At 39.0% G+C, this 14,805-nt stretch overlaps 1 protein-coding gene across 3 annotated transcripts in view; it reads left to right on the top strand.

Moving 5' to 3' along the window:
• MLLT3 (MLLT3 super elongation complex subunit) overlaps positions 1-14,805 on the top strand; it is a 203,838-nt gene that overhangs the window by 110,504 nt on the left and 78,529 nt on the right. For 2 of the 3 annotated variants that reach the window (XM_067553146.1, XM_067553148.1), the window contains 2 exons: positions 6,724-6,806; positions 10,694-10,837. In XM_067553146.1, the coding sequence (XP_067409247.1) occupies positions 6,724-6,806; positions 10,694-10,837 (227 nt within the window). Of the gene's footprint in view, positions 1-6,723; positions 6,807-8,332; positions 8,779-10,693; positions 10,838-14,805 lie in introns of all 3 variants that reach the window. The other variant, XM_067553147.1, reaches the window with a different exon arrangement.

Genomic DNA, 14,805 nt, shown 5'->3' with positions numbered 1-14,805 from the left:
TAATTTGGTGGAAAGAACTTTGGTTAGTCTGTCCCACACTTGACAAGGCAGTAATTACAGACCCCACCCTGCTAGGCTGGGGAGCCCACATAGATGATCACTGAATGCCCCAAGAGATCAGAATGCGTGTAAATCTTCTGGAACTCTGGGCAGTCCAAGAGGCTTGAAAAGCATTTCTACAATTCATCCAGTCTTATCTTGTATTCATAACATCAGACAACATAACTATATTTTATGTAAACAAACAGGGAGGAGCAAGATCCATTCCCTTGTGCATAGAAGTGGTTGCCTTTTGGAACTGATGTGTCAAAAACCATATCACCCTATCTGCAGCATATCTTTCAAGAGCCCAGAATTTGTTGGCAGACAGCCTCAGCAGGCATATCACCATCAGTCAAAAGTGGGGGCTACACGATTCAATGTAGAAACCCCATCTGGGATCTGTTTGTTCCCCAGGCAAACAGGAAATGCAACATATATTGTTCCATGGGTGCTTGAGGAAAGCACTCCAGAGGTGATGCTGTCCTACTACCTTGGACAGATAACTTCAGCTGTGCCTTCCCTCCCATTCCGCCACTACTTTGTGTTCTACAGATTTCACTGGACAGGGCATAAGTCATTTGTGTTGCCTTCAAATGGCCCAGACAAGTCTGGTTTCCATGTCTCCTATAAATGCCATACCATCCATCTATCAGCATTTGATCCTTTCCGTATCTCTTGCCCTGGGAGAATGGCAGAGTTAGGCATGCCAACATGGACGCAGTTCATCTTACAGGTTGGTATTTCAATGGGCATCAAACTTCAAACATTCCTGTTCTGAAGCAGTACAAAAGCCTTCTCAATAATAGCTATTTTAGACTGTCTTCTTACTCTCAAAGTGACAGCTTTCTACATGCTCAGCAAGCAGCAATCATCATGTCACCCTCCAATAGACGGTTACTCATTCTTTACTCATCCAGTAACAGCCAGATTCTTGCAAGGTCTGATGAGACCTTTTCACCAGTAAAGAAATCAACCCCTCACTGAGAATTGAACTTCGTGCTTTCGGCACAAAGCCAGCCTTTGAACTACTAGCTGCGTGTTCTGTATCCCTCCTGTCATTGAACGCCGCCTTCCTCATTGCCATCATCTCAACCAGAAGAGTAGGTGATTTCAGGGCCCTAATAGCTGATCTACCATACACAGTATTTCATAAGGACAAAGTCTCTCTACAGCTACACCCAACAATCACTGCTAAGATAGTTTTGGAATTTCACATAAACCTGTCAGTTCACTCACCTGTATTTTTTTCCCCATGCCTGTTGTGAGGAAGGAGACCTCATTCCTTTGATGTGCAACAAGAATTGGCATTTACCTGCAAAGAAGAAAATCGATCAGACAGTCATCTAGATTTTTCATTGCTGTAGTAGAATGAGACTGAAATCAAGTTGTCCCATCTCTGAGCATCTCTAAGTGACTCTCTGGCTGTATCTTACTCTGTCAATTGACACAGTTTCCTTACCCCCTGTGAGGAAGGGCTCAGTGTACAAGAGCACACGCAGCCTCCCCGACATCACTTCAAGAGGTACTTCTGCTTGACATTTGCAGGGCAGCTATGTGGAGTTGCATCCATGCATTTTCGAGACATTATGCCTTGGTCCAAGACTCCTCCACTGATGCACCCTTTGGGGGGGTAGTTCAACAAGAAGTTATGCCACCTGCATCCTCATAAGCAGCAGTCAAAGGGGAAGGAGTTGCCACTCACACACAGTGGAATACATATAGGGACTAACAATGGAAAAAGAATGGAAAGTTACTTACCTTATTGTAACTGGAGTTGATTGAGATTCCACTACCTGCGCTCCTTCCCCTCTGCTCAGATCTTAGCAAGACTTGCAATAGCAAAGGAACCAAAGAGGTGATTGGTCTGCCCTACCCTCAGTGCAGAACGTAAGGAGAGCAGGGTTGCAGGCACAGACCAATGGACACTGCTTGCAAGTTTATTCCTGTCTCAGGTGCTTGGAGCACATGCACACCCACAGTGGAATACAGGTAGGGACAACACATCTTGAAGTATTCTAGTTACAGTAAGTAACTTCCCTTTTAGCATTGCTAACTGCTTGGTAAAACTAAGAGGATAGATATGAGGGAAAGAGAAAAATATTTATACTGAAGGTGTTATTCGAACCCCTTTAAATGCACAAGAAGGAGCTGACATGACATATATGAGAAATGAGACCAGTGTCTAGCACCTCAGTGCATTTTACTTAATATGAGTGTGAGACTTTAGTGCCAGACAGCCTATTCTTCTCACCCATGAAACGTTTCTATGTTGCATCATTTCCATTTGGGTAAACGTCTTGTTGCTTAACCTCTCCCTCGTGTTGTAAATGTCTCCCGTCTCCACACCTGCATGGTCAAAAGTCATTAGAATAATAGAAGTAAAATTTTTCTCCTAGCCTGACCTTCCAGGGGCAGGGAGGAGGAGCAGGGCTCATGCAACCTGCTTTCAGGAGGCTGTCAGTCTGTATTATTTTAACAAATGGGTGCCCTTAACTAAAACTATTATGTTTAAATTTTCAAATGCTTCTTCAGCATGTAAAAATTCTTGGTTTTAAAAGAGAACGCTTATATGCTGTTAATACTACGTGTAATATGGAATACTGGCTTTGGCTATTTTCAAATAAATGGCTGAGTGTGAAGCTTAAAAAGCCCTCTGTGCCTGAAACCCCCCATTTGGCGTGGCTTTGCTCTCTTACTTAACCCTCTCCTTCAAACGCTATCTTAAAATGCACTTTTTCCAAGAGACTTTCATGAACTATAGTTCCTCCTCCTCCCTGCTGAGAAAATTAAGACATTTTAAATAATGATTGGAGGGGGAAAAAACATGTAATGAACATAGCACATATGAAACATGAGGATTTGTTCATGCTGCTTTTCCTGCCATCTTTTCCTCCATCCTTTGTTTGTATGACGTAAACTATTTGATGACAGGCTGCTGCACTGGTGTGCAGGGAAGTTGTGGTGCACAAAATCTTCCTTGCTTCTGCACGAAGTCTGGTCCAAGGACTGCATAGGACTAGCAGCACTACAGCCATCCCAAATGGGAAGGCCAGAAGATGAAGCTAAAGCCCTGTCCCCCATGGCACTGCCTGGCCATAGGCGGGGAAGGAGGGGAGAAGCACCTGCTGCATTCTCAGAGTGTAGTAGCAGTTACGCTCACTGTGGAAGCTGGAGGGCTGTGGCAGGTTCTGTAACGCTTGACTTCCTGCCAGCACCTTAAATGACCGGTATTACCTTGTCTTTATAGATTGTAACTAATTTGGGACAGGCAATTTGTGTTTCTCTGATCTGTCTGTAAAATGCATCACTGTTGTTGGTTTTTATTATTAGTATGTATTGCACCTGTGGTAAAAATGTTTCTTTTTAATGTATGTAAGGTCATTCACTTTGTACCACATGCCTTTTACAATGCAACCTCCTAGCAATACCAAATGAGTTCTTATAGTGCAGCAGATACTAACTTATCTGGGGAATTAATATACACAGGTTCATTCTGTCAGCTCACATTGATATAACTAGACCAGAGAAGTTCACATCACATCGCATCGGTGCCAGATCTTCTGTGGATGACTGGTGAAAATCTCCTATAGTATCACTGACATGATAGCACACAGGAAATTAGCTTGTACAATGAAGTAATATTAAGGAACTGCTTAACACTCCTGAAGAGTTAAGGTTTCCTTGGTTCTGCTCACCTTAGTGTGATCTTGTATTGCCATGTCATTTACTCTGCAGTGCTTTAGTACAGCTAAACAGGAGGAAAAAGAGGTCTAGGTTCTGAATCTCCTGAACGTTTTGAAAAGGTTAGGATTAAAGTTTGACTTGAGTTGCCAATTTTGGTCCCGAGACTCACGTTTAAAACTGTTGGAGTTACACACAACTAAAAGTGCATGCCCTACATCGACAATATAGAGGAAAATTTTATCTAAGTATATTGGTGTTAAATAATTGTATCCTATTATAGAAGTCCACAGTTTGTATGTAGTGCTCTAATACTGTAAACATAATTCACCAATCCTGAGACTACCAAATCCTACTATATGTCAGAATAGTATGGTTTTTCAGCATGTGGCAGATTTTTGGTTATATTAGGGTACAATAATACACAAATTATCACATATAGAGAGTTGCTCTACTGTCTTTGAAAGGGTGTTTCACAGTGGATTGATTTAAATCAAGGCAATTTAAATCTATTTGAATCAACTTTCCATTTGGATTTCAGTTAGTTTTTAAAGAAAGGGTGCATCCGCATAGGTCGATAGAGCCATTAATATGTTTTGGTTTTTTTTACAATTAAAAAAGAGCCTTTACACGGGATTTGGTGCATCTTTTTGCTACCTAGGAGAGCACACTATAACAATATACATTTATTTAAGCAATTATAGAGCTTAATATTTTGAGATTCTTATTAATTGTACATTTTAATGTGTTAGAAAATGGTGAATATTATACTGCTTATTTGATAGATTATTCACATTTTGCTAATGATTTGTGTCAAGCTGCAATAGGAGGGTAACTGGAATTTAATTAAACACAAAAAATGGTATATAAAATGTATTTTATTAAACCAAACAACTTCAAATGTTTTGGATACATAAACTTCGGTGTTTTTCCATGAGCTGAAGAGTAATGTTCCATGATCGGTGGAGTCATAAATATTCATTATTTGAGAACTGAGCCAATCAGATCTCATGTAGGGAGAAGCTATAAAATAGGAGTCTGAGACCACCCAGATGGGGCCAATGAATGATCCTGATGGTGTCTCCTGGAGTCAGAGGCTGGATCCCGATGCCTTTGATGGCTTTGCTAGTCTCTTGGGTCCCCCATAGGATCAAGCCCTTAATACAGTAAATTATCTATTGTGCCATGTTTATAAAGCTTAGGGTGAAATAACAAGTGTGAAAATTGGGATAGGAGGAGGGGGAAGAATAGGCACCTATATAAGAAAAAGCCCTGAATATTGTGATTGTCCCTATAAAATCAGGACATCTGGTCACCCTAATAAAGTTTGACCTCAAAAGATAGATGTTTTTCTCTTTCTTGATATAGAAAAGCAGACTTTAACTCTCAGTTTTTGCTAAGAGGCTTATGGATTCAACATATTTATTTTTATTTAAATGTTTTAAGAGGTGATAATACAGTTAGGCCTTAACATATTTTGTATTAAATTCAGATTTAATTTTAAACAGGGTTTTTTAAAAGAAAAACTTACTATAATTTACAAAATATAAAAATCTGATTTAAATTTTTAAAAAAATCAATTTTATGAACCCTGAACTCCAAGGGCAAATCATGTCTGACCAACCTGATTGCCTTCTATGATGAGATGACTGGCTCTGTGGATGTGGGGAAAGCCATGGATGTGATATATCTTGACTTTAGCAAAGCTTTTGATATGGTCTACCACAGTATTCTTATCAGCAAGTCAAAGAAGTATGGGTTGGATGAATGGACCATAGATGGACAGAAAACTGTCTAGATCATCGGGCTCAACGAGAAGTGATCAACGGCTCAATGTTTAGTTGGCAGCTGGTAACAAGCCGAGTGCCCCGTGGGTCAGTGCTGCGGCTGGTTTTGTTCATCATCTTCATTAATGATCTGGAGGATGGGGTGGATTGCACTCTTAGCAAACTGGGCGGAGTGGTAGATACACTGGAGGGCAGGAATAGGATACAGAGTGACTTAAACAAATTAGAGGATTGGGTCAAAATAAATCTGATGAGGTTCAACAAGGGCAAGTGCAGTGTCCTGCACTTAGGAGGAAGAATCCCAGGCAGTGCTACAGACTGGTGGCCGACTAGGTAGGCAGCAGTTTTGCGAAAATAACCTGGGGGTAACAGTGGACAAGAAGCTAGATATGAGTCAACAGTGTGCCCTTATTGCCAAGAAAGCTAATGGCATATTGGGCTGCATTAATAGGAGCATTGCCAGCAGATCACGGGAAGTGATTATTCCCCTCTGTTCAGCACTGGTGAGTCTGCATTTGGAATATTGTGTCCAGTTTTGCTTCCTCCCCTGCCCCCCTCTCCCCCCTCCAACTACAGAAAGGATGTGGACTAATCGGAGAGAGTCCAGCGGAGGGCAATGAAAATGATTAGGGGGCTGGAGCACATGACTTATGAGGAGTGGCTGAGGGAACGAGGCTTGTTTAGCCTGCAGAAGAGAAGAATGGGGGGGGATTTGATAGCAGCCTTTAACTACCTGAAAGGAGGTTCCAGGGAGGATGGAATTAGGCTGTTCTCTGTGGTAGTAGATGACAAAACTAGGAGCAATGGTCTCAAGTTGCAGTAGGGGAGGTCTAGGTTGGACATTAGAAAAAAACATTTTCACTAGGAGGGTGGTGAAGCACTGGAATGGGTTATCTAAGGAGGTGGAATCTCCATCCTTAGAGGTTTTTAAGGTGTGGCTTGAGAAAACCCTGGCTGGGATGATTTAGCTGAGGTTAGTATTGCCTTGAGCATGGGGTTGGACTAGATGTCTTCCTGAGGTCCCTTCCAACTCTAATCTTCTGTGATTCTATGATTCTAACTCTCAGCATAGGGAGGTAAAAAAACTGTTAACAACTCTGTACCTACATGTCTAAATGAAATGCTCATTCTAATCTTGCCATCTTCTTTAAACTACAAATGACCCTTGTTATTAAAAATATATATATATATTCTTCTCTTTTTATTGTTTCAGTCTGTAAAGATCCACCTTACAAAGTTGAAGAATCTGGGTATGCTGGTTTCATTTTGCCAATTGAGGTTTACTTCAAAAACAAGGTATGTAATCTGATACTATTTATCTTCCTGCAAAAAATTATTATGTAGGTTATTCGATAGTTTGCATTTTAATTCGCAAATCATAAAATCTTGTTAAATACCATCATAAAAAGTTACTATTAAGTCTAAAAATTATGGTTCGTTTGAATGACTGAAGAGGTGTGTTTACACAGTGATTTGTGAAGATTGCTCTATGAAATTAGGATTACCTGAGAAAAAGAAATTGGTTGTAAAGGATTACTAGCCTGTGTCAGAAATTGACAGGGTTTCCAATATGTATTTTAGGAAGTTTTTAAAATGATACTTGAGCTTTTTTTTTTTTTTTTTTTTTTTTTTTTAAAAAAAAAAAAGGCTGATTTCTCTGCTATTATTACAATGAGCTCATTGTTCTAGTTAATATTGCCAGTTTCTGTCATTTTTTTTTACTTTTTGTGTCTTTCAAAGGGAAATTTTTAATACTATATCCTCACATGAAAATATTTTTGTCAGAATGTGAATATTGATATTTTTTTCACTCAACATTACCAGGAGGCACAGTTAAAAACAGAGTTTTTGCCATTCCATAAAGATTTCAGAATCGTGGTTTCTCTTATTTTAATTTCATCTAGATACTTTTGTTTTCTGGAGGTACTTAAGGTAGTTAACATTGATATTTTAATGACCTTCCTTAAAAGGACACTATAGCTAATATGTTTTCAGATTAAAAAAGAATAGGATTTTGGGGAAATGGAGAGGAATAATTGAAGTTGATATAGCTTTTTGAATTTAGTGAAAAGTAAATATCACCGTATTTCAAGTTGCAAATGTATGACCGTTCAATGTGGCTTCCTGGAGCTGCTGTTGTAAATGAAACACAGACAAAGTAGCTTATTTTGTAATACTCAGTTCACCAAAATGTACTTTGACATACTGGCTTGAAACAGAAATATGCATTTATATATTTTGGTTAATCTCTCTGTTTTTAGAATTTTAAATAAGACTAGTGCACTAAAAACCCCTTGCATAGCCCAAGTATTTAATGCAAACCTGGTCACTTTAAACGTGGTTTAGGTAAGTGCATTTACACTAGTTTCAAAATGCTTTTAAGTAGGAACTACCATGTTTTGTTCCTTTCCATGGAAAGTTCTTTCAAGATACAGTAAATGATTTATTCTGCTCATCCTATTTTAGGATTTGCTCAGGTTGGTTTTGAATGGTAGATATTGAATGGTAAAATCTGCAATGTTCCCTGTATCAATCTGAGGAGTGTAGGGTTTACTTTGCCTCACCTGATAGTGTAGAAAGAAAAAACTGATTTAGTGAACTAACTGGCTTTTTTGGTGCATTTGTCTCTGTTAGGGGAGCAGCTTGGTTCATTCCAGGATATGACATTATTATAGAAAAGCAGTCCATTTTCTGGGTTTGTAAGCCCCATCCATTCAGAGGTCAGCCCAAAACCGGGGACTCAAAGTCAGAAGACAGTGATTCATTGAAGCATCTCTACAGAGGCTTCCCGCCCGACATTTCTTTTTTTGTTTTCCACCTAGACTTTTGGCTGCCTTTGCTGAATATGGAGGCCTTCAAGTCACAGGAGATCTCCAGCAGGAATTTGTGGCATGTACTGAAATCAAGGAGAAGGCTCCAATGATTACAGCTCACCTCACTCTCAAGCAACATTTGGAATTAGAAATTTGCAAACGTCCCTCACCCCTGTTTTGATGCCATGGAATTCAAGAAGCAGCAGTCGGACTGTGGGTCAGACAGTTCTTCACACAGATGCAGCTTCAAAACTCTTCCTGGGGATAATAGCACTCAAAGAGAGAGACACACACAATTAGGGCCATCTCTTATTCACTCTCTTCAGCCAAAATACTATTTTCTCCTGGCTCAGCTTCTCTTCCTCCCCCAAGTTGCTTCACAGGGACTCCCATACAGAGAAAGAGGGGATAGATTGGAGGAGGAAGAGGAGACAGATGATCATCACTTATTTAAGGTAGACAACTTTTCCATTTCTGATTCAGAAGGTGTCAAAGGTAAATATAGACAAGGAAGGGGTGCAGGAAGCCATCTGATGTGGACCTTGGACTCAAAGAATTACAGTATTCCTGTTCCTGAAACTAAAAAGGAAGTGGTAGAAAATCCATTATGCTCTTCCCTCTGACAGAAAAATATTCAAGCTTTAAGGAGTCACAGGAATGCAGAGAAACGAATGGCATATTCAGCTGCAATGAGGGTGCACTTAACAGAAACTGAGAAATGCTCAGTAGTCCCTTAAAAGGTGCTTTTAGTTCCTAGGTTTCACTACATTGAAAAATGCACTTGTATTTTTAAAAAGGGTGTATGAGCCAGGGAAGTTCAAGTGAGTTCGAGTTCTGCTTTCTTGTCAGGGCTGCCATTAATAATGGCTGTGGCTTTTGGGGATGCTTCTTACAGTAAATTTCTGCTTTGAAGTGACTGGCTCTGGTCATCAAGCTTTCAGCAAAATTCTTTGAAGACTCCAGTTTGTGCACTTTTTCAACTTTTGCATAGCACACCCACAGTACCAACTGAATGGCCAGGGGAATGATGTGGCTCTGCTCAAGTAGTTTGGGGAATGATTTGCTTCTTTTTTTCTGGGAAGCCATGTATTAGCCTCTCTGTGTCTTCATCCATGGTACATTTCAATCTGGTCAATCAAGGTACTGGTTCATCTAAAGGGAACTGCGCTCCTCTGTCTTCAAAAACAAGCTAATGCAGGCTGCTTATCCCAGCTCCTTTTCCTCGGTCACTGCTTCAAGTTCATAGATAAGGCAGCTTTGCAGACTTAACCTGACTTTGTTTAAAATCTTTGTTTTGACATTTTTTACTATAATTAAGATTTCCAAGCTTCCTGCTGCCCACATCCTTGGAATCCTGAGGAGTCAAAAGTAAACACTTTTAAAATATGATTTAAGCACCCGTAATGTGCTTGTCACTGAACGAGACCCAAATACAGCACTCCCTCTGAGTAGCTTCTGATCGAAAAGACATGCTGGATGTATGCTGAAACTCTGCATTATACTTGGGAGAGCTAAGGACTCTCTTACAAATCTGACCACTTATTTTTCTTATTAGTACTCTGTCTTATGCTTCCATTGTTTGGCAGCTTGCGTTGTACAAATGGGAGTCATAGAGAGTTGAGTGATGTTCATTGTTGTCTTCTCTTAAGACTTGATCTTATAGAGCAGTTGCCCCATTTGAGGCTTCTAGGAGAGAAATATACAAGGAGAGTTGTAAATCTGCAACATGTTTAATTGATTCCTTGTCCTTGTATATTACAAATTTGAGTCTAGTTGTTGTTAGTGACCTTTTTGGTAGAGGAGCTTTCCAAGTAATAGTGTATTGGTGATCTCTTCCATGTCATGTGTGACTTTTACCCCCTTTTTACTCCCTATATTGGTACAGGGAACATGGAAAAAAGCTATCTGTAATTATACCTGAAAGTGTAATTCCTTACTATAGTAGCAATAGCAAGATGCTTTCTTTATTTTGTGGTGGAATGTTTGGAAATCTAGTTGAATAAACTAGATCCAGGATGATGAGGTTCCATAAGTACCGACAAGGAACAAAATGAGCAGAGACCATACACAGGAGTATGCTGTGCTGTCAGTTTTATTTCTGTTCATTACTATTATTATTATTATTATTATTATTATTATTTTTACTGCTTGTGAAGAATCAGCCCCAGATTTCTACAGAGGATCTTACATTTAAAAATTACTATTGCTGCAAGCTTTATGCCACTGGTTTTAATAAAAGAGAACAGTTCAAATGTCTTAACGTTCATTTTAATTGACACCTTCTTTATTTAATTCTTTTATGTAGCCCTTGTTTTCAAGCGAATTATTTGTGGTGGTAGATTTTTCTATCTGGTTATTTTCAACCCTCAGGAAGAACCTAAGAAAGTCCGCTTTGACTATGACTTATTCCTGCACCTTGAAGGCCACCCACCTGTAAATCACCTCCGCTGCGAAAAGCTCACATTCAACAACCCAACTGAAGAATTCAGAAGAAAGCTGCTGAAGGCAGGAGGGGTGAGTCCCACGCCCATGTCAAAAGCCGTCATGTTAAAGAACTTGCTGCTTTTGCTAGTGCACTGAGTTTAATAAAAGTTGCTCTGAGAGTAAAATTAAATGGAGCATGTGGGTGATTTGCTTACAGCCCATTGTTTGAGGGAGAACAAGTAAGCCGACTTTTTTTTTTGGACTGACTACTCCCAAAGTACACTATTCATTAAGAGTGTCTTTGACGGTCTTTAAGGATAAAGCCTTCAAATTTATTTCTGCAAAGTCAATGAGGAACTTAAGTTTATGAATGAAATTGTTTTATGTGGGTCTCTGAAGTTGAAATGCAGGATGCAAGTAACACAATGTTAAACTTTGTTTAAAAAAGTCATGATTATAGTGTCTGGAAAATTAAGTACATCAAGTTCAGAAATGATATGTAAGGCAGCATGACTTAGACTCCCATACATTCGAACTGCTTTAGATATATTTATACCTACTCTTCTGATTCATAAGGAGGACAAAGTTGGTATAAGTTACACCATAGCAGTCAGAAGATGATGTATGAAGGTATAAATTACACCAATTTAGGGTTTGTCTATGGCCCTGAAGTTCAGACTTTGAGGGTATGAACTGCAGTGTCTATTAGCATGCTGCGCCGTAATTCCCCTGTGCGGAAGCTGCTGGTGCCAACTAAAAGGTACCTAGTTAGAAGACTACATTAACGCGAACAGCAATGTCCGCATGGAAGAGTTACTGTGTAGCATGCTGATGTCCATCATAGTCCAAATTGTGGGGCTGTGTAGAAGTAGCTTTAGACTTCTTTACACATCAGTTGAATGGATGTTATTAGGCCTAAGGCATTCAGTTGGTGTAAGAGGGCTGAACATATATCACATGCATTAATGTTAACATCTGCCTATATCGGAGGAAAGTGCCTCGCTGTTTTGGTGTGTGTTTATATGAGGGAGAGGTTTATGTTTATATGTTGAGTAGTCATAAGTAAATAAAAGGATTATTCTTATTTGGCTTATGTAGGGGCTCTTTGAAAAAAGAACAGATCTTGAACAAATGTATATAGTCACGAAAAGAAAGGGATGGATCAATTGGAGAAAAATGGTTCAAGACAGTAACTAGTTAAAAAGCAAGAAGTCGTGGACTGAAGCTCAGAAGGGAGCTAGTTTTATAAGTATTTCAGGCAAAATGCCTCAGCTTAATAGGATCTTTGAAAATAAAACACCAAGTGGTGTGCATGGATTGGAAGAGCGAGCTAGATACGCTTTTGGAGAAGAGAATAAATCTGTGGCTATTGTAGTTCTGTGTGGGTATAGAAAGATGAGCTACATTTTAACTTGCATTTCCTAGGATTAGAAGGGCAGCCAGGGATGGGCTTATTTCTGCCTTTTTTTTAATGTGCTTACAGATAAAAGGCCCAATGATATTTGGAAATATTTGAAAAAGTCCCTTTTAAAATACTTAACATATTATATATCAGTCCAGGCTCCATTAGAAAAGTTAGTCCTGCTACTGTAGGATATTTTGAATGTACATTTACTAACAGTTTCAATTACTTAAAAAAAAAAAATTGTGTTGACTATCTTGCTATCATTTATTTTTAAGCTGGATAATAAGTGTGCAACACCCTAGATATGAATGACTTAACCTTGTGCAGTGCCAAGATGTATTTACCCATGTTCTGAATACATCATTGTCTGTTTAATGTATTGTGCATCATTTTCTCTTGTTATTTGGAGAAGACAGACCAACCATCATTGTCTTTTCTCTCACCTCCTTCATGTACTGGCAGTGAACTAGCCACCTGTATCTGAGGCTACTAGTCTTTCATACTTCCTCTATTAATTATCTCTTTGCTAGTGGTCTATATCTAATCAACTCAGTACAGAAAATGCAGTAAGGTCTTGTCCATCCAATAGTTAAAATACACCTGAAGGGCTAAAGGCCTTCATAGGCCTCCAGTATCGAAAGGCCCATTTTACTTTTACTAATGTAAATTCTCCTTGCTCTTTGGGACTGAGGTAGGAGGACTGAAAATCTGCACCTCCCTTCCTCTCTGAAGGGTGATTGAATAGACAACTTACTGAATCTAAGATGTAGCACCGCTGATGAAATATTACGCTTCAGATTAAGCTGAGCATTTTCAGGGAAATGAATTGACGAGTGCTTTCACCATCATTGCTTCGGCTTCCGTCTTCCCCTTGTGTGGAAGCCCAAACCATGAATTGTCCAAGTCAAATGAAGCTGCTTTAGGAAATCTAAACTGGAGGCCTAGTGATTTATTTCTTTGGTTGGCAACATTTAAGACAAGGTAGAGTTATTCTCCTTCAAGATGAAAAGTGCTCTATAAATGTAAAATACTGTTTTCTTTTCAGGAGAAAAAGATTGAATCTATAAAACTCTCCCGAATTGAAAACCTTTTGATTACATATATATATTTTTTAATTTTATAGCTGCAAGAAGAATTTTTTTGTCTCCAAAACTCAAGTCCTACATTAATCTTCCCTGTCTGCAAATAGGACAGGAAATACATTACTGCAGTACATCCACCTCCCTGAATATGATACTGTTCTTCCTTTTATGCTGCACTTGATTCTGAGCTATTACAGTTCAAACCCCATTTTGTAATATTCCCTTCCAAATGATAAGCTTGATTTCAAATGCTCCTCTTCTCTCGGGGGAGGAGGTGAGATGGGGGAGAGAGGGGAGTTACAGTATATCCTCCCTCCATCAAAGAAGATGTAGGCACTATCCACATACATATATACATAGCTTAACTTTGTCCATCTCTATCTTCCACTTTAAATTGAATTAATCTCTGGGTTTTTGAAAGCTATATGGAGAAAGAAAGAATTTGTAGGAGCAGGACTAACAAATCCTTCTGTGAATAGTCACTATCTCCAATACAGTTCCATCCATCTCTATCTCTAAGGATGCTGTCCGAGAGCAATTAGCATTTCTCTCAGAACAAGGAGTTTGCTATGGCAAAGTCAACATGAAATGTTGTCGTTTTTTTTTTTAAGTACAGTACAGCTGTGATGATATGGCATGAGCAATGGCAGCAAATTGGTCTTGCCTTATAAACATAGGCAATGTACCTCATCAACCTGACTGTAGGTCAAATCTCAAAGGACAAAAAAACCCAATTTCCATTGAAGATAAAGTTTCTTGTATATGAATGGAAGACTCTGATATGCACCTCTTTCTGACCCAAAGCAAGTAGTTGTGACAATGGTATGTATAGGCCTATCTCCTAGAGACCTTTCACTCTAGACAGAGAACAGTTAGCTATGTGCAAGGTTTGGCTCACTTTTCCCATTTCATTGTGTAGGTAAAGAAGGCCCATTTGATTCCATTTCACTGTTTATTTTCAGTCAAAAAATAATTTATAATGGGAAGATTAGAAGTGGTATTTCATCTGTTTCTTGAGTCAATAGCAAGAAGTTAATTTGGAGGATTCTGAATGACAGGTAGGTAACAGCTGAATTGGATTTTTGCCTCTGGAAACCCCAGTCTTCCTCAGACACACCAGCCTGTTTCATTATGACATTACAAATGACTACCTTGCAGAAAAAGACGGTACAAATATTTTCCGTTCATGTTAAGACAGCAACATGATGCAGCCCTGTCTGCCATAGGTACAAAATATGAATGTTTGTACGGTTTGCAGTTGTGTAAATAATACTCTTGACTTTTTGGAAAGGGATTCCAAATCCATCACTTACTCCTTTTAACTACAATATACAGACAGCTTTTTTCAGTTCTTTGTTTCATAAAAGAAAATCTCCTAAATAGCCCTTGGAAAGCAGCTATCGTAACTTATGAAAACAGTGCAATTTATTACATTTTTGGAGAATAGTTACAAATATGTGTGGTTATTAATTACGTGGTTTGAGGTTTCAGATTGAGAGGATTCAGAGTACCTTGCTGTTAATCAGTGCAGCAAATGACTTTTTTGAAAACATGTTTTCTTTTTGTCTGTG

The sequence above is a fragment of the Emydura macquarii genome, unplaced genomic scaffold, assembly GCF_026122565.2.
Source record: "Emydura macquarii macquarii isolate MOO-44397 ecotype Brisbane River unplaced genomic scaffold, CSIRO-AGI_Emac_v2 contig_1451, whole genome shotgun sequence".
In the NCBI taxonomy this organism is placed as follows: Eukaryota; Metazoa; Chordata; order Testudines; family Chelidae; genus Emydura; species Emydura macquarii.
Note: the sequence above shows the minus strand (reverse complement) of the source record. Positions and strands in the feature narration are given on the sequence as shown.